This window comes from Tetrahymena thermophila, assembly GCF_000189635.1.
Source record: "Tetrahymena thermophila SB210 genomic scaffold scf_8254691, whole genome shotgun sequence".
NCBI classification, from domain to species: Eukaryota; Ciliophora; class Oligohymenophorea; order Hymenostomatida; family Tetrahymenidae; genus Tetrahymena; species Tetrahymena thermophila.
The window spans coordinates 45,112-68,924 of NW_002476457.1; the positions used below are offsets into that span (position 1 = coordinate 45,112).

The 23,813-nt window shown below is 23.3% G+C and overlaps 5 protein-coding genes across 5 annotated transcripts; 4 read left to right on the forward strand and 1 right to left on the reverse strand. All coding sequences in view use genetic code 6, as the record gives it.

The window, feature by feature from the left end:
* Positions 1–205: 205 nt before the first annotated feature.
* Positions 206–1,440, forward strand: TTHERM_00319990 (33 kDa inner dynein arm light chain, axonemal protein; the record flags this gene model as incomplete). The annotated part of the gene is made up of 4 exons (XM_001012900.3): positions 206–498; positions 608–699; positions 1,042–1,220; positions 1,282–1,440. 4 exons carry the CDS (start codon positions 206–208, stop codon positions 1,438–1,440), a joined length of 723 nt encoding a protein of 240 aa, XP_001012900.1.
* Positions 1,441–1,942: 502 nt separating this feature from the next.
* TTHERM_00320000 (hypothetical protein) lies at positions 1,943–6,712 on the forward strand (the record flags this gene model as incomplete). Its single annotated transcript, XM_001012901.2, has 1 exon — positions 1,943–6,712. The coding sequence occupies exon 1, from the start codon at positions 2,072–2,074 to the stop codon at positions 6,710–6,712; it is 4,641 nt and encodes a 1,546-aa protein (XP_001012901.1). The 5' UTR covers positions 1,943–2,071.
* Positions 6,713–9,762: 3,050 nt separating this feature from the next.
* On the forward strand, positions 9,763–10,074 carry TTHERM_000320009 (transmembrane protein, putative; the record flags this gene model as incomplete). Its single annotated transcript, XM_012796845.1, has 1 exon — positions 9,763–10,074. One exon carries the CDS (start codon positions 9,763–9,765, stop codon positions 10,072–10,074), a length of 312 nt encoding a protein of 103 aa, XP_012652299.1.
* Positions 10,075–10,884: 810 nt separating this feature from the next.
* On the forward strand, positions 10,885–12,507 carry TTHERM_00320010 (hypothetical protein; the record flags this gene model as incomplete). The annotated part of the gene is made up of 1 exon (XM_001012902.4): positions 10,885–12,507. One exon carries the CDS (start codon positions 10,885–10,887, stop codon positions 12,505–12,507), a length of 1,623 nt encoding a protein of 540 aa, XP_001012902.4.
* Positions 12,508–12,745: 238 nt separating this feature from the next.
* On the reverse strand, positions 12,746–23,103 carry TTHERM_00320020 (ABC transporter C family protein; the record flags this gene model as incomplete). Its single annotated transcript, XM_001012903.2, has 14 exons — positions 12,746–13,097; positions 13,160–14,155; positions 14,205–14,719; positions 14,774–15,624; positions 15,909–16,181; positions 16,231–16,648; positions 16,710–17,646; positions 18,525–18,830; positions 18,891–19,883; positions 19,943–20,463; positions 20,521–21,332; positions 21,435–21,686; positions 21,731–22,148; positions 22,225–23,103. The coding sequence occupies 14 exons, from the start codon at positions 23,101–23,103 to the stop codon at positions 12,746–12,748; spliced, it is 8,523 nt and encodes a 2,840-aa protein (XP_001012903.2).
* Between the last annotated feature and the right edge of the window lie 710 nt (positions 23,104–23,813).

The window sequence follows — 23,813 nt, forward strand, 5'->3', positions numbered from 1 at the left end:
TATATTTATTCATTAATTCATTCATTTATTTATTAATCTTAAAATAAAAGGTTAAGAAAATTTGAAAGTTCTTTTTAAATAGAGAAGGAACAATCAATTAAAATAAAAGATTATTAAAAAATAATAAAGGACTATTATATTTATATTAATTAGCAAGTAACTTAATCAATTAAAAAATATCTCAATAAAAGCATTATTTAAGAAAATGTCTCGTTATCCAAGAGAATCATTAGTTTAATATGAACCTGAAACAGCCATTCATAAGAATAGCGATATTGCAAGAATTTCAAGTTTAGGTAATAAAAAAAAGCATTAACTTCCTCCTCTTGAGTCTAAGCCTTCTACTGATGATATATTGAATGCTATTTTACCTCCTAGAGAATGGGATCACGAAGGAACCCATTACATTTAATATGTTTCTCACAATCCTGCTTCAAGAGAAGATGTTGCTAATTTATAAAAGACTTTGGATGAAAAATTATTGGCTAGACAAGCAAGGTAATAATTAATTAGTTTTAGCATATTTGTCTTTTAAATTATTTGAATGTTTAAAATAGCACATTTTTTAATTTTTAATCATCAAAAAACTTTTAAATTCAAAAATTAGAGATTCTGGTATTTGCCCTATAAGAGAAGAACTCCATAGTTAGTGTTTTGATGAAATTATTAGACAAGTTACAATTGACTGCCCAGAAAGAGGTAAATTGATATTGTTCTTAACAAATAACATAAAGCAGTTAATAAAAAAATTAATACTACAATATGCAACTGTCTAAATTAGTAAATTTATAAGTGAATTCAGTTGAAAGAAAGGTTTAATAAGTTTTTAATGAATAATTTAATCTAAAATTTGTTTCAAAGTATTAATTTGGATGTCTTAAAATTTTAGTAGATATATTGAGTTATTTAATATTGAGAAATGCTAGTTATTACAAATTATTATGATGATTTTTATTAAAGAAAATGAACTGCTTTAAATTAAACATCAAAAACCTATTAAAATTTAATTGATATATTAATAATAAATATAAATAATAAAAGGTATATTATTGTTGAGAGTTAGAGATGAATTAAAAATGACTATTGCTGCATACCAAACTTTATATCAATCATCTGTTACATTTGGTATGAGAAAGTAATTATAGTCTGAATAAGGTAAAGCTGACACAGAATTAAAAATATCTGAACTAGAAAAGAAGAAAGCAAAATTAGAAGAAAGAGTAATTATTTAGTTTTTCAATCTTCGTTTTTAATCGGCTTTTTTTGATAATTTAAATTTAGAGAGTAGAACTGCTAAACAAGAAAGAAGCTATAGAGAAAAGAAATAAAGAAAGAAGAGATATCGAAGAATAAAAGAGAAAGTAAGAAATTGAATTCTTAAAATATCAAAGTTAACATTTAGAATAGTTCCTTAAATCTGTTACTCCTGATCTTAAATGAGGCTATATTAAAAATTGATTTAAAATAATATTTATCATATTATTATCGATATATACATACACACATCCATACTTATAACTGTTGTCAATTTTCTAATTAATCAGTTTAATTTAAAAATGAATTATTTTTCATTTATTGTAAAAAATAAAACAAATAAATTTCTAAAAATTAAAATTTAAAAAAAATTATGATTTGAAAAAATAAAATTTTATGGAAATTATTTTAAAAAATATTTTTTTTAAAAAATAAAATTGCAGTTATCAATCATAATCTGCTTAAAATATGAATGAAACTAGTTGTTAAATAAGACAAATTAATATTTTAATTTAATTAAATTGCTTGGTTATTTTTTAAATGAAAAAAATGAAAGTTTATTTGTTATCACTAATTTATTTTTTGGTTTTACTTCTTTGTGAGGAAATCAATTATTTAATTAATTCATTAATTATACAAAGACTTCTTCACTAATATTTATCAACATAAAAGTCAATATAATTTGTATTTATATAAATCTTATATAAGTTTTCTTGAGAAATATCCTCTTCGAAATAAATTTATAATATTATTATTAAGAGGATTGGTTAAGCACATCATAGAATCAAGATAATTTTATAAAAAGCCAGAATAATAAATGAACATAACTAATTAAGTTTAGAATCCTCTTTTGATTTAATAAAGGGATATGAGATAACCACTTTAAAAATAGTTTAATTAGTAGAATAGTTAATTAGTAAATTACTCAACGGCTAGTAAATAATCTTAAGTATCTAGCCCTAAAGAAATTATAAAAAATAATGAAGACACTAAATAAAAATGTTTGTCTGGAGAGGAATGCTTTCGATAGAGAAGAATTTAAATTTAAAATTAGCAGCTTTTGAATTAGCAGAAAAACATCTTAGACGAATTTATAAAATACAATTAAAATATTTAAAAGACTTCTGATGAGTATATAAGCTAGCGTAAGCAGTGGAATAAATCTTTCGATCTCTCTAAGAATAAGAAAATTATTAGTATTAAAGGATAAGAGGAAGAATAAAATATTATAACTATTGCTTAGTATATGGTAAATAATTCAAATAAATCATTTGAAGAGCAACTAAATAATTCTATTCATCCTTCTCTAAGATCATCTCCAAAAAATGAAAATAGTAAATAGAAAGAAAATTAGAATCCTATTTCTCAATAAGTAATTCAGTTACCTTAAGATAAAAAATAAACTGAGCCAGAATAAATGTAGAAATAAAATACACCACTAAAAATATATAAAAATAACAAAATATATAAAAATTAGTATGCTTAAAAAATTCAAAATGAAGGTAGTATTATGCAGTAAAGTTTGTAAATTAGCTATGAAAAATCTACTCCTAAAGCAATACAAGATGGACAAGATAATTTTAAAATCAAGTATATACAAACTGATTTAAACACGTATAAACTAACTCCTTAAACTGCAGTGTAAAATAATAAGCTGCTAAATAAAGGAAGGTATGATGGTAATGATAAAAGATAAAGGGCCTCTTCTGTGACAAATAAAAGAACTAATTCCTAATTGGGATAGCCAATAAGAGGATCTAAAAAGTAAAGCATAAAGTCAAGACTTAATAGTGATTCTTATGAGATTCAAACTGAGAATAGCAACAAGCTGCCTGAAATATTTTAATTCGAGGAAGTTCCTTAAATCGCTTAAAATTAAATTAATACTCCTAAATCTATTTCTAGTAATATTGCATCTTCAAAGCCTATAGAGTCGCTATAAGATACAGGTGTCAAGCTTTCAACTTATAACTAAAATTATTCCACCAAATCTTCTTATAGATAAAAAGATTCTGCTGACTCAATGTGCCAAACAGAGCCAAATGATTAATACAAAATCACAAAATTAAACGAAAATTAAAACCACTCCACTGAACCTGATTCTTCATTTTTATTGACAGAGTACAAGGTTTATAACTCTAAATCTTAATATAAAAATCATGGAAGAAGATTTCGTTCTTAATCAAGAGCTTCTTCATAGATGTCTGAAAATATAGCATAGACTAATTAAGTGAGTCCAACCTCTTTAGGAATAGAAAATTAAAAGTAAATGGAACATCTAATAAAAACAGAAGATGTTTCTATAGGCTCAGGCTAAAAAAATTAATATAAATAAAACATAGTATAACCATAGCAAAATTAAACTTAACTTATTTCAGTTCAAAACAACTAATTTTACTAATATTATTATGATAGAGGAAATAATTTAAATCAAACTCAATTATTACACAACAAATTAGACAATAGCTAAGAATAAAATAAAAAATATTTAATAGGCAGTATAATAAGAAAAGAGTAAGAAAATCAAGTATAAAAAGCATAAAACAACACTGATTAATCTAAATTGATGAGTACAAACAATTAATCGTCTTTAAATCCTAATTTATAAAATGAAAATAATTCTAGTCAGCCGATATAAATTGAAACAGATTTAGCAGCATATCAATACATAGAAAAGTTAAAAAGAGAAAAAAGACTGAGACAAGAGGAGGATTACAAGAAGTTTTTAGCTGAAAAGTAAAAAATGAATGATTAATTTAATGAGTTTTGCATCAAAAAATAGTTGACAAATTCAATCATTAATCAGTCTGTTGTAAATAACGAAAGCTAAGCAATGACAAATCCCAGTTAAATTTATTAGTATAAAAACTAGTAAAGAATGATAGAAATTTCTAATAAATGTTAATAAATTTATGAAGAGTGTTTATCCTAATTGCAAATCTCTCCTTAAGTTTTTCAGCCGTAATAATTAAACTAGCAATAACAAGCATAATAAAATGTAGTATTTTAGAAGAATAATATTTAAGATTCTCATCCTCCAAAAAACATTTAAATTGATCCCGTTGCTATTACTTTGCCAAGACTTTCACCCATAAATTCTACAACTAATAACTCTACTAAATTTCAAAACGAAGAGTAAAGAAGTATAAGCTACTAGAGAGCAGTCAATCCAACTTTAAACAGTGTTTTTTAAAGCTAAACTAAATCAACGAGATCAAATTCTAACTAACCTTCAATGATTAAACCTAACAACAGTAAACCTATAACAATATCTATGTAGAAATTTCTAAATGATAGTTCAAAGGGGATAAGCGATAAATAATATTTTCCCTCCAAGAAAAAGCTAGAGTCATCATCATCAAGAGCTTCATCATAATTGGAAAGTTCAATTATAATTAACTAAATCGATGAGCAGATAAAACACTAAAGTCCTTAAAAGCTAACTAACGAAAGTATTAAATTTTAGTCTTCGAAAAAGAAAGTCATCAAAATAAAAAATCACTCTACTTTATTAGAGAATAAAGATTCTCTATCTTCATAAAAAAAATAAAATACCATTAAAGCAAATAATTCATTAGATGTAGTTCAAGGAGAAAAATCAAATAAAACTGAAAATCAAAACAAAATTTTAAAGAATAATCAGAAAGATCCTAAAGATGATCCTTAGTTTGCAACCAAAATAGATTTAAATCTAAATCAACCACTGTAAAAAAATAAAAATTTAGAATCAATAAACATCCAATAAAATAATTAAACACCTACAAAAAATATTTTATCTCCTAAATCAATTTTGAAATCACCAAAGAATTATTGTGAAAGCTCAAGCATAAAAAATATCAAAGAGCCTTAAGACTTCACTCTAGGTTACGACAGTTAAATTCAATTCTTTGATCAAACTTAAATGCCTGCTTCTTAACCTACAATTTATTCAAACTTGAATAAGAGAAAAAATACTAAAAACGATTTATCTCCTACAAATTAAAATGTTATTTAAGCACATTCACATAAATAAATTTTACCAAAAACTCAATTTCTAAGAGAAGAAGAATTAAATTAGCAGATTTATCAAAAATTCTCATAGTTGTAGGAAACAGATGCTTTTTATCGTGTTCAAACAAACTCAGTTGATAATTCTATTAAATATAGCTAGGATTTCGGTTAAATTTTAAGTTTAAATGAAAGCAATAATGAAGACAGCAAAAATTAATTAAGCCCAATTTCAAACAAATATTCTGTTTAAATTAATTAAATTACAGAAGTTTCCAATACTGAAGATGAGTTATCTTAATAAAATACAAGGAATCTAATTAAAGGATGTAATTAAGGATCTAAATTCACATTCTTAAATTGCAGTTCGCCAGATATTTAAGACCATGCAAAGGAAGGTTTAACTAGCTTTTCTTAAAAAATATTACAACCTATGCAGATTATGCATTAAAGTAAAATATTATAAGATAGCTAATCTCCCTCTTAAATCAGATAAAATTTAATAGATTAGTTATCAAATCTCAATCAAAAAAGTAGCCTTTAAAATTTAAATGTAAGTTAAAAACTGGTTAAAACGAATGATGAAAATAAAAATTTCAGTGAAAAAACAAATGATTTTTAAATTCAAGAAAATTAAATACTTTCACCAAAAACAAAAAACTAAGTTGATAATTAGTAAAATGATACTAATTAAATGAATGATAAAAAAAACAATACTGATAGTAGTAATAAATTATAAACAGAGTAAACTAAAATATCTAAGCAATCTATTTATGAAAAATTAATAGAAAAAAATCAAAATAAGTTCGAACAAATTTAATAAAATTATGAAAAACAAAGCTAATAAAATCTCTTGGAATAATCTCAAAATGATTAAAAAACTAAATAACTTATTTAAGAACCCTAAGAAAAGTAATTTGTGGAAATAATAAACACTAAAAGCGGACAGCAAGATATACAAGAAGCAGAAAGTAGCTAAAAATCTTAAAAATAAAATAAAGTTAATGAAGGAGCAAAACAGAACTAAATTAAATAAAATCCTGAATAAATTGATATAGTAAAATCTAAATCAAATTTATAATAAGAAACAAATCATGTAAATATTAATAATGATAATCTAAATTAAAAGCAATGTAATTTAAAAGAAAGCTAAGAAATCGATATCTAAAGAAGCAACAATTTGCAAAGTATAATAAATTAAAAAATTTTAAAAAATAGAAATAAAAATTTAGTTAATGAATAATATTAACATTTAGAAAGTAAAAGGCAAAATGTTGAATAAAATAAATAAAAATATATAGAAGAATCATAATTTGTTATTGAATTGGATAATGATACCAATTCAAATAGGGCTTAATCTCCAAAATAAATTGAGGACTAATAAACCAATAATCAATTAAATGAATAAAAGGTAAATATATACTTAAACAGTAGAGATGTACCTTTAATAATAAATTCTTCATTCTACTGAAAGTAAATCCAAAGTTGAATTAATCAAAAATTAGTCATGTTATAAAAACTCCAATTTTTTGAATAGTTTTAAATTTGTAATTTAATGCTTTTTTCACTATATTTCTCAACTTATTCTTTTGAAAATAATTATTTAATATTGTGAAAAAAGATAAATAGATAGATTATTAGATATTATATATTAGAAACTAAGATAATTTTTCTTTTTATTCTTCTAAAAATACATAAAAATTTTATTGTACTCCTTATTAAAATCATATTTATTGAAAGAAAATCAATTTATATAAACTCTACAAAATATTTGTTAATTTTATTAAATTCTAGTTATTTAAGTTCAAAAATAATTTATATAAACACAAAAACGAAGCTAAAAACCAAAATAATTTAAAAGTTTAGTTTTTCCTTTAAGTCTATTTTTATTAACTAGACTGATCTTAATAGTAATTAATGTATAGTATTTTCATGAATTAAAATATATCTTTGTTAATTTCTAATAAAATAAAAAAAACTAATTTTACGGATTAATTTATTCATAAATAAAATTAATATTACTAATACAAAATTCTATTAAAATTATCTTAATTTTATTCTACTCTTTATTGCAATAATATTTATTGAAATAAAATGAACTTTTATTGATGCTATAAAAAATTTATTAAGTTTATCAATTTCTATTTATTAAATTCAAAAGTGATTTATATAAAAATACTATGACCAAGCTAAAAATAACAAAATAATTTAAAAATTTAGTTAAGCACATTAAGTCCTTTTTTATTAACTAGACTCTTCTAAACCATAAATAAAAGTAAAGTATTTTAATGAGTTAAAATATATCTTTGTTAATTTCTAATATAAAAATTAAACTCTTGTTTTTACAGATTAATTTATTTATAAACGAATTAATAGTATTAATACACTAAAAATATCCATAAAGATTCTATCAATTTTTGATATATTTACTTTATATTTATTTCAATGTGTTTTTATAAAAATTTGAAAGGTGAGCTAAAAAGATCAAATATTTTTCTTGATTAACTTTCATTATGTTATAATTGTAAATTATTAATTTATTTACATACATCAATCAATTAGTTAAGAAAAAATAATATAACTCAATATTAATTACAATTTAAATATATTTTTACAACAATAGAAAGATAAATAAATAATTTAGAGTTATTATAAGAGCGTAGGAATGTATAGTGATTACACTGATTTCATTTATAAAGTAGAGGTTTTATTAATTTTATTAAAGCATGTTTAAACTATCGTATTTTAAGTATTAAATTTATTTATAATTTTTACATTTTAATTGACAACTAATAATTGATTGTTTTTATCTTATTTTACAAAACCATCAATATATCAAAGAAAATGTAATTTAAGTTGGATTTTTTGACAAATAAAATCAAATAATTTAATTAAATTATTGGTTTCTTAAATCTTGGGGGAAGTTCTAATTATTAAATTAATTGCTCACTTTAAAAGAGTGAAAGAGAATCTGAACTGTATTTTTAAGATTTATTGAATATGGAAATTGAGAAAATTTGATATCAAACATCTTAATTTCTCTTATTAAATAAAGATAAGTTACTACCATAAAAATTAAATATCCTTTTGATTTATCTAAAAAATTTTTTTCAATGAATTGTACTTTTCAACATTTTTTATGATTTAAAGGAAATAAAAAGATTTTAATGATTAAAAAAGCTCAATAATAATCGCATATATTTTTTATTTAATTTAAATAAAATTTTCCTAGATTGATAATAAGGGAATTTACTAATTTTTATTCCTTTCATATCTAATCAAAAGAAATTCTTCTTATTTACTTCTTTATATTTTCCATAAATCAAATTTTATTCATTTAAAGGAATACATTTTATTTTTCAATTTAAACAAAATTCTATCAAAACGTAATAAAGTTTTATAATTTATTCAATAATATTTTTTATTTTATTTGTATAAAAAAATAATAAAAAAAATAAGCTAAAATGGTAACCAATCAAATAAACCTAATAAATAAAACATACTTTTTCAGGTCAAGTGCAAGCTAAACGTAGAGGGGAAATGAATTATCTAATTAAAAAGGGATTACAATATTTTCTCTAATAAATAAATAAAATACTATCTAATGAGTGATGATTATTAAATGACTTATTTGATAATAAACTAATAAAATCAACAAATTTTTTACCACAAGATTTTTATTTAAAATATGGTAAAAAGGAAAATAGAAAAAATAATAATTATAATAATTAATTCAAATTTTTGTAGCTAAAAGAAAGAAATAAATTTCTCAAATGCTAAAAACCTAGTCAGTGCAACCACAGAGTTTTTCTGAAAATCAAATCAGAAAAAACAATTTCTCTTTCAAGAAATGGATAACAGCCACTTTGATATGCTTGATTATCCTTTCTGGAACTTGCTCACTAATTTTTTAAGGTGAAAAGGAATAGCTAAAATCCAGATTATAACCCAGAATTCTCTCTAAGGACCAACAAATTTTCTAATTCAAATATGATCTGACGATCTCTCCTTAATTGAAGTAAGTAAATGGAAAGTAAATAAAGGAGTATTTCAAATTTTAGTCTGAGTAAGAAATTTAGAGATATCAATTAAACCTAGAAGAGCAGTCTATTCTAATTTCTTTTAAAACGCTTAAGTAATTAAGCGTACCATCAAATGAAGACTAATAGAAGGAAATTATTGATTTAATGTCTGGTAAAGAAAATTTGGTTTTTAAAGCTAAGATTAATAAAGATGGAAATTTCATCGAATTTAACTCTATTGATGGAAATTAGTTTGAAGTTGCTCAAGCGCTCGCAAAGCGTATCATCTCTCAATCCTTGAAAATATTCAGCAAGAGTAACTTACCACATATATAGAGCAAAAGAATGTTGTTTTCCTCAACTATGGTATACTCAGAAGTAGATTTTCTTAATTTTGCTTAAGACCAGTTGCAATAAGAAGAAGAAATTGTTCGCACATAACTCCAAGCTATTGAAGAATATAGTGACTATCGTGAATTCTATAAGAATAATTAAATTAATGAAGATGAAAATTAATCAGAAACTATTTATGAAGAAGAAAAACAAAATGATAAGGAAGAGTAAATTGATAATACTTCTAATTCCAAAAATTAATAAGATGGATATATTGACAAAAATTAGTAATAGAATAATTAAACCACTTAAGTTGAATAAGTTAATTTAGATATATTTGAACATGGTAGCTCTTAATTTTAATAGTTCGACAATATTACTCATGATTAATTTGATCACGATAACTCAAACTTTTAACAAGACTATTAATATTAACAAAACAGTAATGATGATAACAATCTCAAATCTAGTTAATTGAGATTAACCTAAGAAAACTAAAATTCATCAGTTACTGATGAAAACTGGGGTCATGATGGTTCAAACTTCTAATAAGATTCTTTAATCAACAAGTTTATTGAGAAAAGACTAAACAATTCAACCATTTTCAAATTAAAAAGCGATAATTATAATATTACTCATGATTAATTTGATCACGATGGTTCAAACTTTTAACAAGATTCTTCAATTAAACAGTTTATTGAAAAAAAACTAAAAGATAGAGCCGATTTCAAATTAAAATTCCAAAGTGATAACAAGAATATTACTCATAGTTAATTTGATCACTATCGTTAAAACTTTAAAAAAAACTATTCAAATTAATAACAAAGTAGTAATTATAATAACAATCAAACATCTATCTAATTGAGAATAACCTAAGAAAACTAAAATTCAACAGTTACTGATGAAAACTGGGGTCATGATGGTTCAAACTTCTAATAAGATTCTTTACTTAACCAATTTATTGAGAAAAGACTAAACAATCCAGCCATTTTCAAATTAAAAAGCGATAATGAGAACATTACTCATGATTAATTTGATCACGATGGTTCAAACTTTTAACAAGATTCTTCAATTAAACAGTTTATTGAAAAAAAACTAAAAGATAGAGCCGATTTCAAATTAAAATTCCAAAGTGATAACAAGAATATTACTCATGGTTAATTTGATCACTATCGTTAAAACTTTAAAAAAAACTATTCAAATTAATAACAAAGTAGTAATTATAATAACAATCAAACATCTATCTAATTGAGAATAACCTAAGAAAACTAAAATTCAACAGTTACTGATGAAAACTGGGGTCATGATGGTTCAAACTTCTAATAAGATTCTTTACTTAACCAAGTTTATTGAGAAAAGACTAAACAATCCAGCCATTTTCAAATTAAAAAGCGATAATGAGAACATTACTCATGATTAATTTGATCACGATGGTTCAAACTTTTAACAAGATTTTTCAATTAAACAGTTGATCGAGAAAAAACTAAAAGATAGAGCAAATTTAAAATTAAAATTCCTAAGCAATAATAAGAATATTACTCATGGTTAATTTGATCACTATCGTTAAAACTTTAAAAAAAACTATTCAAATTAATAACAAAGTAGTAATTATAATAACAATCAAACATCTATCTAATTGAGAATAACCTAAGAAAACTAAAATTCAACAGTCACTGATGAAAACTGGGGTCATGATGGTTCAAACTTCTAATAAGATTCTTTACTTAACCAATTTATTGAGAAAAGACTAAAAAATGCAGCCATTTTCAAATTAAAAAGCGATAATGAGAACATTACTCATGATTAATTTGATCACGATGGTTCAAACTTTTAACAAGATTCTTCAATTAAACAGTTTATTGAGAAAAAACTAAAAGATAGAGCCAATTTAAAATTAAAATTCCTAAGCGATAATAAGAATAATACTCATGATTAATTTGATCACAATGGTTCAAACTTTAAACAAGATTTTTATAAAGTCAATTTATAAAAGCAAAAGAATGAAAATTAAACTATCACAAATGATAATTGGAATCATGATGGTTAAAACTTTTAACACTATTCTTTAGATAAATAAAAAAATTATTTTGAAAACCATAAAAAAAATATTTTAACAATTGCTTCTTAGCCAGAAGATGGAAAGAATTTGCCTTATTTATCTAAAGAAGTTACCATTTACAAAAACAAAATTTTCTCTTAAATTATAGAATTAAGAATAGCCTAAAACATTTATCAGGAATATACTAAATTTATTTACAATTTGTATATAAATAATTAGTAACATTCACAAATCCATGAAATTGTTATGAATACCAATTCAATATTATCTTGTACTGCTTAGTCACAACCTCAAAAACAACAAGCAATACAAAAAAATATTGAAATAATTAATTCAGTTTTTGGTATTTTGAACATTCCACTAAAATATGAATTCAACTTTTTGATAGATCATTCTTATGAAATCATTCCTTAAGATTCAAAATGTGATATCTCTTTCTTAACTTAGGTGAAAGTTTAGGTTGACTCTCATGAAGGATTGCAAATTATAGGTCAAAATGAAAATGGTTTCAGAGTAAATGGTTTATTAATAAACGAAATTTGCCTATTTAATTTCACTGTAGATACATAATAGCTTTCGATTTCTAGCGAAATCAACAAATAACAAGGAGAAATCAGATATTCAGTAGGTTAGTATTACAGAAAATAAATATGTGATCAAAAGTTTTCTTCTATTCAAATTCAAGATGTCACGAAATAACTAAGAAAAAGTTTACAAACTCCATTTGAAACAAAATGTCATTTGTCTGATATGCAGGATGATGAATAAAATCAAACAACTTTTGTGAATAAAGGACAAGATGAAAGTGCAATTAATTTAACTAAATAAATTGATTTTATCAAATTCAACTGATCAAAGATTATAAATAAATATTAATTAAGTAAAGATTTAAAAGAAAAAATTTATTTTTTTTATATTATTTTCTATATAGTAAACTATCCAACAATTCAATATTTTTTACTTATTAAATTTTATAATTTTTTTTATATAATTATATTATATTTAAAATCAATATAAAAATTATTATACGAAATAAATAAAGCAATTACAGTAATTATTGATTAAACTAAATATTAAATTAAAATTTTTATCATTTTTATGTGATTAATCTATTAAAAAATCCTCCTTCTATTTATCTTAGTTAATCATAGTTACCCACTTCTACAATTCTCCCAGAATCAAGCACAACGATTCTATCAAATTTATGAATATTTTCTAGCCTATGAGTTATTACTAGAAGTGTTTTTCCTTCACTTAACTCAAATAATTTCTCATGAATTAATTCGTCTGTTTTTGGATCCATATTAGAAGTGGCTTCATCCAAGCAAATTATTTCTGTCTACCTCAAAGCCACTCTAATAAAATTAATTATTTACTTTTATCCATTTGATAAATTCTTTCCACCTTCTTAGATTTCGAAATCTAACTCTTAGAAGCAGTCACTAATTTTATTAAAGTTATTAAATTTTTAAAAAAATTATTGAAATGTAAAAAATTATTTTACTTTGAATTTAATTGACCCTCTTCTTGAATTGATTGTATACATCTTTGAATTTCTTCTTCAGATATTTCATTTACAGGATCTATATTATCTCTAAGAGTGGCATTGTATAAAAAGCCAAACTAAGGAATGATAGCCATTTTTTTTCTAAGCTCCTTCAAACTCATGCTTAGAATATCAGTATTATCTATGAAGATTTACCCTTTTTGGTAATCATATAATCTAAACAAACAATTAAGGATAGAGGTTTTACCAGAGCCTGTTCTTCCACAGAAAGCAACTTTCTCTCCTTTTCTAATTTTAAGATTAAAGTTTTTGAGAGCATATTGTACATGATCAGTATTATGCTCGTTCAGTTCATCGTATGTAATAGACAAATCTTTGAAGATTATAGAGAAATTCTGATTAATATCAGAAGGACTTAAGGTCTATTCAACAGATTGTAATTTTTAAGTAGAATTATCAACGTTATCAAGATTCTCTTGTGGATTGTCAAAGTACTGTCTTACTCTCTCAACACTGATTAACTCTTACTCAGTTAAGCATATAAAGTACATGACATCACATATCGATCCACTAAATAAGATTCCATATGATAAGCATAAAACGATAACATTAATATCTACAGAAAATTCAATTGTAATGATCATAATAGCTGTTATTACAACCAAAAGCTGAATTATATTTGAAATTAAAAGCAACCTTACAATCATCCATTATTATAGTGATAATGATAGTAAAAATGTATTAACATTGTTTTTTAATCTTTCGACATATAACTAACTCATATAAAGCTGTTTTTGTAATGATCTGACAGTTACTAAACCTTTACAAGACTCTGATATATGACTGAGCAGTTATCCTTTATTTAAAGAATTTAATCTTTTAATTTCTCTATTAGCCATTCTGTACATTTTAGAGATAAAATATGTTATTACTATAGCTATAACAAAAAAAGCACTCATCCAAGGAAACTAAATTGAAATGCCAACAGGATATCTATTTATAATATTGAAAATTATTAATTAAAGAATAAAAATAAGCATACCCTATAGCATAAGTCATAAGTTCTAATGTGACTTCAATATTTAAAGGAAGATCATCATCAATAGAATTCATATCATCAGAGAGTCTATTCATAATTCTTCCAACAGGATTTTTATCAAAAAAGACCATTTTGCTTGACATTATTGAGCTATTTAGTTTATTAAAAAGTCTGTAGCAACTTAATAATGAAACCAGAACATAAAAAACAGAGCTTAAAATCATTAAAAACAATTAAAGCATAGTCAAAAAAAGGAATGTATCTTTAAAGCTGGAAAATAGTTTATTTATAAAGACAAAGGCAGAATCCTCTTCATTTGAATACATCAACTTATCTCTTAACCAAAAATCAATAAGTAGAGTTGCTGCTTCCACTAAAGAAAAAAACAATATGAGTAATATTAGAAAAATAACTCCTTAGCTTTTCATATATAATTTTAAAGTATCCCACTTTATCGAACCTTTTTCTCTAAATTCTTCGTTTTCTCCTTCACCTTCTACTAAATCTTCATCTTTATCCTATTTATAAAAATATTACTATTAAATTTTTAAAAATTAAAATGATAAATTTACCTTAAAATTCTACTTTTTAGAGTTTTCTTTTCTCAATGCTAATTTAGTTTCGCTACTTGTAGAATTTTTCTTTTAAAGCATCAAGTGGTCTTATTCACTATCTACTTTTCTTTAGATTAATTATTAGTTAGTCTCAGAGTTTTCAACCTTATTTTCTTCTACTTCTTGATCTTATAAATCATCTTCTTATTCATTTAAGAAATTAAAATCTTTAGTTTTAGAATCTTATTAAGAATTCTGAATATAACTATAAATTTATTTTTAGTCATGAATAATTTCTCCGTTCTTTAAGTAAATGATATTAGAAATATTATCATTTGTTATAAATCCATAGTGACTTGTAACTAGAATGACTGTTTTATTTTTTTATTTAATTAAATAATCTAAAATGGCATTTTTATAGATATGCTCAGCAACATGAGCATCCAAAGAGCTAAATATATCATCTAATAAATAAATATCATTATCTTAGTACAGTGCTCTGCACAAAGAAATTCTTTATCTCTAACCTCCACTCAGATTATTACCGTCTGAAGATATAACCTTTTAATCACCCTTATAAAAATGAGATAAATCAATCTTCAATTAGCATAAATCCAGACACTTTTGATAAAGTTCTTAATCATAAATTTTTCCAAAAAGAATATTATCTCTTATTGTCTTGGTTTATAGCCAATGATTTTAGCTTACATATCCTATACTCCCATTTACAACTATTTTATTATCAAAGTTAGTCATTTTTAAGGCATCTATTTGTTGAGAATTGTTATTAATAATTGATGGATCAGATTGGTGTTATTTTTTTTCCATCTCATTCAAAATCGAAAGCAAAAAAGCAGTTTTTCCACAACCTTTTAAAATTTTTAAATAAAATTTAGTAAAATTATTAACAATCTTGTCTTAATTATCAAAAGACAAAATATTTTGGCTTAACTGTATTTTTATACATATTTCTAGTTATAAAATTTTTTAAGTATAACTTAAATTCTGTAATATAATTTTTAGAATTTTTTTAACATTTTTGTTTTTTTAAATTATGTAAAATTATATTTTACATTAAATTTATTTCTATCAATTTTAATGAATTAAAGAGTTAATTGTTTAAAATAAGTAATAAAATTGAAAGATATCTTACCTATTTTACCAATAACAAAATTCAAGGTGCCTTTCTATATTATCATTTCATCAATATATAAAGTAAATTCAGAGCTAATTTTAGAATCTTAGATACTTTAATCATCTAGTTAATTAAGCTATCCTGAAGACTTTATATTATTTGATTTTTCAGAAACTCTCTCTTCATTTTATTCTTCATTTATCTCTTTGTTTGGCCAGCTGAACTTGAGTTGATTCATAACAATTGCGTTTTATACATCTTAATTAATTTCATCATTATCTACCTTTATGACTAATAAAAAGAATATATTAATTTTTAAAAATTAAAAAAAATAACTTACCATCTGATTCATTTATTTCTTCAATATTCAAAAAGCCTTTAATTCTTAAGAAAGAGATTCTAGCTTTGGAGATACATTTAGTAGTGAAAGGAATCATGCCTATTGGGAAAGCTAAATTACCAAAAAGAGCAATTATTGTGAATACATTTGAATCTTATAGGTCATTTCCATCATTAACATATGAAACAATAAAAATATAAAGTAACAAATATCCTAAGCTTAGCATGAAGGTACTGAAGAATCCATCAATAATTCTCATAACAGATATTTAGAAAAACTCTTTTCTTCTCAAATCTTTTATTTTATTTGAAAATATAGTTTCCCATCCTAAATATTTAATGCTCTTCATTCCTTCAATAACATCCTTACTTAGTGAGATTCTATTGTCTTTACATCCATAAATTTTATCATAGAAGATCTGTTGAATATTTAAATGAAAATTAAACAAATAAATTTTTAGTAAAATGAATAAATTTTACATTCATTATGTAGCCTGAGAGGAAACCTATTAACATAGCTCCAGCCATTAAATATAATCCGTTAAACATGGACTTTCCAATTTTATAGAAGAGGAAAATTAGAGTAATAATTATAACAGCTATACTGTCAACTAGTTAAGTAATACCCCAAAAAAGCTGCATCGATTCTTCAATATCAACAGTCAATAAGTTGTTTATATCAGGATTTCTTTTTTAAAAAGATGTAATTTCCTCTTCTCCTTCTGTTTCATCATTCTCTTATTTTTGATTATCCTCCTTTTTTTGTTCAGCCACTAAGTTGCTCTACTTAGAGTAGTTTTTGACTTTTAGTGATTTTTTATAAATTAAATATTAAAGAGTTGTTTTACACAAAGCTTGCCATTTGTAATCCAACCAATAATATTTCCCCTAAATAATATTTTTGACAGTATAGTTCACAACTATTCCAATAAGAATAAACGATATGATAAGCTTTTCATTGGACTCTCCATTAAACTACTTGAGTTTATCAGTAACATAATCAAGTAAAAATATGCCTGAGGCAGATAAAACTTCATTCATAACTGAAAGGAAAATACCTTTACCTAGTGTAAATCCAGTCATTTAAACGTAAATTTTATATAAATTAAAATTGTTTGGTTAAAAGTGCTATTAATTATCACTCATGAATTTTTCTAATTTATTGATTTAAACATCTACGCTGGTGCTTTGGGCTATAAATGGCTAGGTTTACTGATTAGATATGTATTGACCATCATTTAAAAACTTAATTTACTTTATAAATGAAGTTAATCTTGTAAAGAAAATGTTATGAGCCTTGAAAGTATACTAACTACTTTGATCTGAAGATTACTCTACAAGAAGTGGTTACTTTATATCCATTTATAATTTATTTAATATAGATACTTTAATTATGTTAATTATTATATTTGTATATCTAAGTATTAATTAAAGTTTTTAAAAAAGGTACAAAAATTTACATTTAAATAATTTGAATTAATAATATATAAAAATATACATGTATCAAAGTAACAAAATATTTACTAATTACTTTATGCTTCTAACAATTATAAAATATATGTAAAATTTTGCTTAGTTCTACTTAGTATATATAGGTACTATAAGAAAATATGAGAAAAGCAAACTTCCTTAGGTTAAAAGCTGTAAAGTGATATAAACTACTTAATTAAATCTTATAATCTATTCTTTTCCGAATTTATCAATTTTTTAATAATAGATATTCTTTTATTTTTCTAATATATAGTAATCTTATTTGAATTTTAAAGTTTTAATTTTTAATGTTTACAATTATAAAATAGATGGAAATGTAGACATTATAATTTTAAAGATATTCTTATCATTTCTGTTTAAATAATAAAATAAATTCTTTAGTTTATTTAATTTTGATTAGAAAAATTTAAGAAAAAATTTCTCTTTTTTCTTACAGTAAAGATCTTTTGAAATTTTACTATAATAAACAAATAAAAATACTCTATTGAAAGAATCATTTTATTTACTTTTAAAAAAATATTTTGTTCAAACATGAAAAAAAATTCTTAATTTTGAGGATTATCTTTCAAACTCTATCAAAATAATAAAAAGAAATTTTATAAATTGAAGACAAATTCTTTTTATTTTGCATTAATTAAATTTTTAAGAGAGGTGTTTAAATCAGCAAAGTCAAAAAATATTACAATGAAATACTAAATCCTTTATAATGTGCATGATTAATTTCAATAATAACTAGTTGAAAAAACTTCATTTCTTTTTCATTTTTATGAGATTAATCTATTAAAAAATCCTCCTTCTTTTTACCTTAGTTACTCATAATTTCCTTCTTCGACAATTTTTCCAGAATCTAACACTACTATCCTATCAAATTTATGTATATTTTCTAATCTGTGAGTTATCACTAGAAGTGTTTTTCCTTCACTTAATTCAAATAACTTTTTGTGAATCAATTCGTCTGTTTTTGGATCCATGTTAGAAGTAGCTTCATCCAAGCAAATTATTTCTGTCTACCTCAGAGCCACTCTAATAAAGTTTATAATTTACTTTTGTCCATTTGATAAATTCTTCCCACCTTCTTGGATTTCAAAATCTAATTCTTAGAAGCAGTCACTAATTATTGAAGTTTTTGAATTTATTTAAAAATTATTGATATGTTAAAAATTATTTTACTTTTAATTCAACTGACCATCTTCTTGAATTGATTGAATGCATCTTTAAATATTTTCATCAGGTATTTCATTGATTGGATCTATGTTATCTCTAAGAGTTGCATTATATAAAAATCCAAATTAAGGAATGATAGCCATTTTATTTCTTAACTCCTTCAAGCTCATATCTTGAATATCTTTATTATCTATTAAGATTTATCCTTTTTGGTAATCATATAATCTAAACAAACAATTAAGGATCGAGGTTTTACCAGAACCTGTTCTTCCACAAAATGCAATTTTCTCTCCTTTTTTGATTTGAAGATTAAAGTCTTTTAGAGCATACTATACAAGATCAGAATTTTATTCATTCAATTCATCATAAGTGATGCTTAGATCTTAGAAGATTATGGAAAAATTCTGATTTATATCAGAAGGACTTAAAGCATATGCTGATTGTATATATTTGTTAGAGTTTTGAATGGTATAAACATTTTCTTAGGGGTTATCAAAATACTGTCTTATTCTCTCAACACTGATTAATTCTTATTCAGTTAAACAAACGAAATAAACAACATCAAGAATTTAACCGCTAAATAAAATTCCATACGATAAACATAGGACAATAATATTCATATCCACATTTGCTTCAGAAGTTATTATGATAATTGCTGTTATTGAAAGAACTAGCTAGATTCCATTAGAAATTAAAAGTAGCCTTACAAACAACCACATCTACAAAGATAAAGAAAGTAAAAATGTGTTTATATTATTCGTTAATCTTAAAATATATTATTTTGTCATGTAAGCTTATTTTTAAAAAGACCTAATTGTTACTAATCCTTTGCAAGATTCAGAAATATGAGTGAGAAGCTAACCTTTATTTAGGGAGTTTAGCCTTTTGACTTCTCTGTTTGAACTTCTATACATATTTGAAATAAAATATGTAATTACTATAGCAACTACAAAAAAAGCACTCATCCAAGGAAACTAAATAGAGATACCAACTGGATAACTAATTAATTATTAATATATTAAAATTATTTTTTTTCATTTATTTAAATAAAAAAATACCCAATTGCAAGAACAACTTGTTCAGATGCAGTTTCAAAATTCAAAGGTAGATCATCATCAATAGAGTTAATATCATCAGAGAGTCTGCTCATAATTCTTCCAACAGGATTTTTATCAAAAAAAACCATTTTACTAGACATTATAGAGTTATTTAACTTATTATAAAGTCTGTAACAACTTAATAACGATATGACAACATAAAAGAAAGCCCCAATAAGCATTAAAGATAGCTAAAGCATTGTTAAAAAAAGGAATGTCTCTTGAAAACTTTAAAAAAGTTTGTTTATAAAAATAAAAGCAGAATCTTCCTCATTTTAATTTATCAGCTTATCTCTAAGCCAAAAGTCAATCAATAAGCTAGCCACTTCTACTAAAGCAAAAAATACTATAAAAAAAAATAAGTAAACTATGCCTTAACTTTTCATATAAGTCTTTAAAGTTTCCCACTTAATAATACCTTTCTCTCTATATTCTTCATTTTTTTCTCCTTCTTCTGAGCTTATCTCATTATTATTTTATACCTTATCAATTTAAATTAATTTTATAAATATTTTACAAAATTATTTAATCTTAATTACTTCATTCTGCTCATTTGTTTGGTTAAATCCTATATTTTTTTAATTTTCTGGTTTTAGTTTAATTTATTTTTAAGTTATATTTAATTAATCGATCTCTTCATCTGAATTCTTATTATATTTATTGTTTAGATTACTTGAGTTTTAAAAGTAATCGCTTTCAAAGAAGAAATCATTCTTTTTTTATTTTTATTTGCAATTTAAGATATAGCTTTATATTTCTTCTTAGTCATTAATAATCCTCCCATTTCTCAAATAAATTATATTTTGAATACTCTCATTGCTTAAAAACTCATAATTACTAGTTACTAAAATAACTGTTTTATTTTTTTATTTGATTAAGTAATCTAATATAGCATTCTTATAAATGTATTCTGCCACATGAGCATCTAGCGAACTAAATATATCATCTAATAAGTAGATTTCTTTATCTTAGTAGAGTGCTCTACACAATGAAATTCTTTATCTCTGACCTCCACTTAAATTATTTCCATCTGAAGAAATAATTTTTTAATCTCCCTTTGAGAATTGAGATAAATCAGTCTTTAGCTAGCTTATTTCAAGACATTTCAAATAAAGGTCTTGATCATATTTTTTTCCTAAAAGTATATTTTCTTTGATTGTTTTTGATTAAAGCCAATGATTCTAACTGACATATGCCACATTACCATTCACTATGATTTTATTTTCATAATTTGTCATTTTTAAGGTATTTACTTATTTAAGGTCATCTTTAATAATAGATTGGTCAAAATTTTAAGACCTTTTTTCCATCTCATTCATGATTGAGAGTAAAAATAATGTTTTTCCACATCCTTTTATTTTTAGATAAAATATTATCATTAAAACTAAATATAAAGCATAAATTAGGTAAGTAAATAATATTATTTATCTTCAAAAAATTATTGATTGATTACCAACTTTTCCGATTACAAAATTCAGAGAATTTTTTTAGATTTAAATGTTATCAATAAACAAATTAAATTCTGAGCTATTTTTAGAAACGCTATTTTCTTAGTCTTCAAATTGGCTTTCTGAATCTGAAATATCTTGCTTTTACTGTCTCTATTTTATATTTTATTCTTCATTTAATTCTTTGTTAGGCCAAGAGAAATATTAATTTTGAATTTGAACAGCTACTTAGGATTGATTTTCACTTGTCTAAATAACTATTTATTAAAGTTATTAAAAATTAACTAAATAAAAATATTACTTTGAGATTCATCAATTTCATCAATGTTTAAGAAGCTTTTGATTCTAAAGAAAGAAATTCTTGCTTTTGTCATGCACTTAAGAGAAAAGGGTATCATTCCAATTGGAAAAGCTAAATTACCAAAAAGGGCTATAATAGTAAAGACATTAGAATTGATCAGCTCGTTTCCATCGTTTATATATGATACAATAAAGCAATACAAGAGAAAATAATTTGAACATACTATAAAAGTACTAAAGATTCCATCAATTGACCTCATAGCAGCTACATTAAAAAATTCTTTTTGTCTCAAGTCTTTGATTTTATTAGAAAATATATTTTCCCATCCTAAGTATTTTATACTCTTCATCCCTTCTATCACATCTTTGCAAAGAGAAATTCTGCTATCTTTATGGCTGTATATTCTGTCATAAAAGATCTTTTTAAATAAATATTAATTTATTTTTTATTTCAAACAATTAATTGAATGGTTAATATAAAATAAAAAAAATTACATTCATGAAAAATCCAGAAAGAAAACTTACTGCCATTGCTCCTGCCATTAAATAAAGTCCATTTACAATCGACTTACCGATTTTATAATAAATGATAGCAAACGTGATTATTATTACAGCTAAGCTAGCAACTAATTAGTTTATTCCCCAAAATAACTGCATCGATTCTTCTACATCTACAGTTAATAAGTTATTTATATCGGGATTAACTTTTTAAAAAGAAGTTATGTCTAACTTTTCATCTCCTTGTCCTTCAGCTTAGTTTTCTAATTTTTAAATTTTTGGCTCAACACTATTATTCTATTTTGAATAATTCTTAACTTTTAAGGATTTTTTATAAATGATATATTAGAGTGTAGTTTTACACAAAGCCTACCATCTGTAATTCATCCATTGATAATTCGTCCACACAAAGTTTTTTATAGTATAGTTTATCACTATCCCTAGGAATATTATTGAAATTAAAGCCTTTTAACTAGACAATCCTGTGAAATCTTTCATTTGATCAGTGACAAAGTCCAGCATAAAAATACCTGATGCTGATAAAAGTTCATTTGAAACAGATAAGAAGAAGCCTTTTAAAAGAGTAAGGCCTGTCATTTGTTTGTAAATTTTGAATAAGTTAAAATTGGTAGATTAGAAATGTTATTGGTTTTCCTAAATGTATTTTTCTAGTTTTTCTAATTAAACATCTACACTAGTACTTTAGGCTATAAAAGGATCTATTTATTTATTATTGAGCTGTTGATCTTTTGATTATGTTTTAAGGCTTTTAACAAACTAAGTTATTTTTGTAAATAAAATGTTGTGAGTCTTAAAATATTTTTTATTGGCATCTTCCCTTGAAGTTGATTCTAAAAGAGATTGTTTTAACTCCATATTTATTGATAGTAACAAATTTTGATTTTGATTTTTAATTTTATTAAAATTGATTGATAGTAAAATAATTGTGTGATATATTTAAATACTTATTTATTATCATGTATGCATACTATAATATTGCTCAAATATTTGTGGTATAAATTTATTTCACTTTAAAATATATTGATATTTACATTTTTTATTAGAACAATCACTACACATTGAAATCTATATTTGGATTTCTTATCTTTTACACTGCTGAATTTACATTAATTAATTGTTAACTGGAATAATTAATTTGAGTTTACTTTACATTAATTTGTATTATTCTGTTTAAATATGTGTAATAAATTCTTCTTATCATAAAAATTTGAATGAATAAGTATGATTAAATTTTAAATGCAAAAATAAATGAATGCACTTTTAAAATAATTATATAATGATTATCAATTATCATTGTATAAATAGCTTTAAATACAATCCTTCTTAGTAATGACATAAAGGTCAATTTATTTTAACTTATTGCTAAAAAGGTTTAAATATTCATTTATTTTTTTTGAAAAATGATTAATTTTAAATTAAGAGTAATAAAGTAACTAGTTAGGATAATCTCAAATCAAATGTAACACTTGTATCTAAGAGTTTTTTTTATCAATTCATATTATAATTCTTCTATTTTTAATACCAATTCATTATAAAATTTTTTTATTAGATATCTTAACATGATT